This window comes from Notothenia coriiceps, unplaced genomic scaffold (assembly GCF_000735185.1).
Source record: "Notothenia coriiceps isolate Sejong01 unplaced genomic scaffold, NC01 NC01_scaffold00024667, whole genome shotgun sequence".
Lineage (NCBI taxonomy): Eukaryota > Metazoa > Chordata > Actinopteri > Perciformes > Nototheniidae > Notothenia > Notothenia coriiceps.
This window is the reverse complement of record NW_011357368.1, coordinates 2,287,293-2,289,240: the sequence shown is the minus strand read 5'-3', so window position 1 is coordinate 2,289,240 and position 1,948 is coordinate 2,287,293. Positions and strand designations below refer to the sequence as shown.

The window sequence follows — 1,948 nt, the reverse complement described above, 5'->3', positions numbered from 1 at the left end:
TTGTGTGTGTGTGTGTGTGTGTGTGTGTGTGTGTGTGTGTGTGTGTGTGTGTGTGTGTGTGCTACCTTGAAATGGGGAGAGGTCTACGTCAGCCCAGTTGTAGCTGGTAGCGATGCGGCAGCTCTCTTTCAGCCAGTCCAGGTTTGGGTACCAGTCTGATGACATGCCTAATAAAGAGCACATACACACACTTTTAAAAATGTAGCAAATTCGAGATAAAGCAACAAAAAAAAGAGAATCATTCTCATTACCAATGAGATCTAGATAACTGTTTTGTCTCATCGTCATTTGGAAATTGTTGAGATCTTACATTTTCTTTAATTGTTTGTCTGTCAAAATAACAGTAAAAACTCAAAGATATTTAATTAAAGATTATTGTATATTATACAAATGTATAAACAGAGACAAAACATTTTGAGAAACAGGAACATTTACTCCACGATATATCACTTTAGTGATTCATCCGGCATCAATGTTGTTGTCTTCTTCTGATCAATGTGAGAGTGTCAAATGATCTGAATCATGTGAACTGAACCAGATTAAAGAGTGGTATGTGTTTCAAGTTCTGCAGTCAACCACAAGGTGGTGTGACTTCACATGAATAAAACCCAGCCACAGCTCTGCTTATGAAAATAAATGAAAGAAGAAAAGTAAGATGCTTTTTTTTCTCACCACAAACTAAACAACAATACATTCTGAGACGGTGGATCAAAGACAGAGGGATTGTTTTCATTCATCCTCTGATTGGTTGAGGGGAATACTAACCTAGATAAATAATGTCTGAAGAGTCCTTTTTTGGCCTGAGAGCTCTGTTGCACAGACACAAAGGAAAAAAAAACACAAAAAAATCTGGGAACGTGAGCAGGAAAGCCTAGGTAAAGCTTGGGAGATGCCTCTGTATCAGCACAGCCTCATATTATCCAGCGCTCTGGGACCTCAGAGAGGAAACCGAATAATATAAATGCAATGAGTCTGTGTAGAGACGGGCCTATTCGGATTTATTAGCTGAATTGTATTCACACCAATGTGGCTTTGGGAGTCAGGAGACCTATATCATTTTTTGGGGCATCAATATATATGAAACAGGAAACTATACACTTTGAGGGTTCCTTGAGAAGAATCTGGGAAAAGGTTTGCAGCAGAGGAGAGAAATCGCTGCGTGAGATGTGAGATATGAACACATATAAAATTAGAACAGTGGCAAACTACATTATGATTTACAATTCAAGTGAGGGTTCCTGTAATGACAGAATGCCACCTATGTTTTTAATAAATCCAAAGCAAACGGTTATGATTGATGGCCAAATGGTGCACCACTTTAAATGTTGCTGAACCAAGGAATTGAGGTATGGCATTATCTCCTTTTGTTTGGGAGAGGATGTTCCAGTGTACACTATGGTAAACAAGATCAGCATTGAAAGAGCTTTCCATAGCATTTAGAGAGTTCAAACAGCTGTTATCATGGCTGCTTTTTAGATACTTCTAGGTATTTAAACACAGCCAGAATCCTTTTTTTGTCTGATAAGTACGATACTAGGAGGGATCCCAAGTCACATACAGTGGGGCAAAAAAGTATTTAGTCAGCCACCAATTGTGCAAGTTCACCCACTTAAAAAGATGAGAGGCCTGTAATTTTCATCCTAGGTATACCTCAACTATGAGAGACAAATTGAGAAAAAACAATCCAGAAAATCACATTGTCTGATTTTTAAAGAGTTTAGTTGCAAATTATGGTGGAAAATAAGTATTTGGTCAATAACAAAAGTTAATCTCAATACTTTGTTATATACCCTTTGTTGGCAATGACAGAGGTCAAACGTTTTCTGTAAGTCTTCACAAGGTTTTCTACACACTGTTGCTGGTATTTTGGTCCCATTCCTCCATGCAGATCTCCTCTAGAGCAGTGATGTTTTGGAGCTGTCGCTGGGCAACACGGACTTTCAACTCC

At 38.5% G+C, this 1,948-nt stretch overlaps 1 protein-coding gene across 1 annotated transcript in view; it reads right to left on the bottom strand.

The window, feature by feature from the left end:
• LOC104955407 (forkhead box protein J3-like) overlaps positions 1 to 1,948 on the bottom strand; it is an 11,579-nt gene that overhangs the window by 4,691 nt on the left and 4,940 nt on the right. The window contains exon 5 of the mRNA XM_010782734.1: positions 66 to 167. Coding sequence (XP_010781036.1) covers positions 66 to 167 — 102 coding nt within the window. The remainder of the gene's footprint in view (positions 1 to 65; positions 168 to 1,948) is intronic.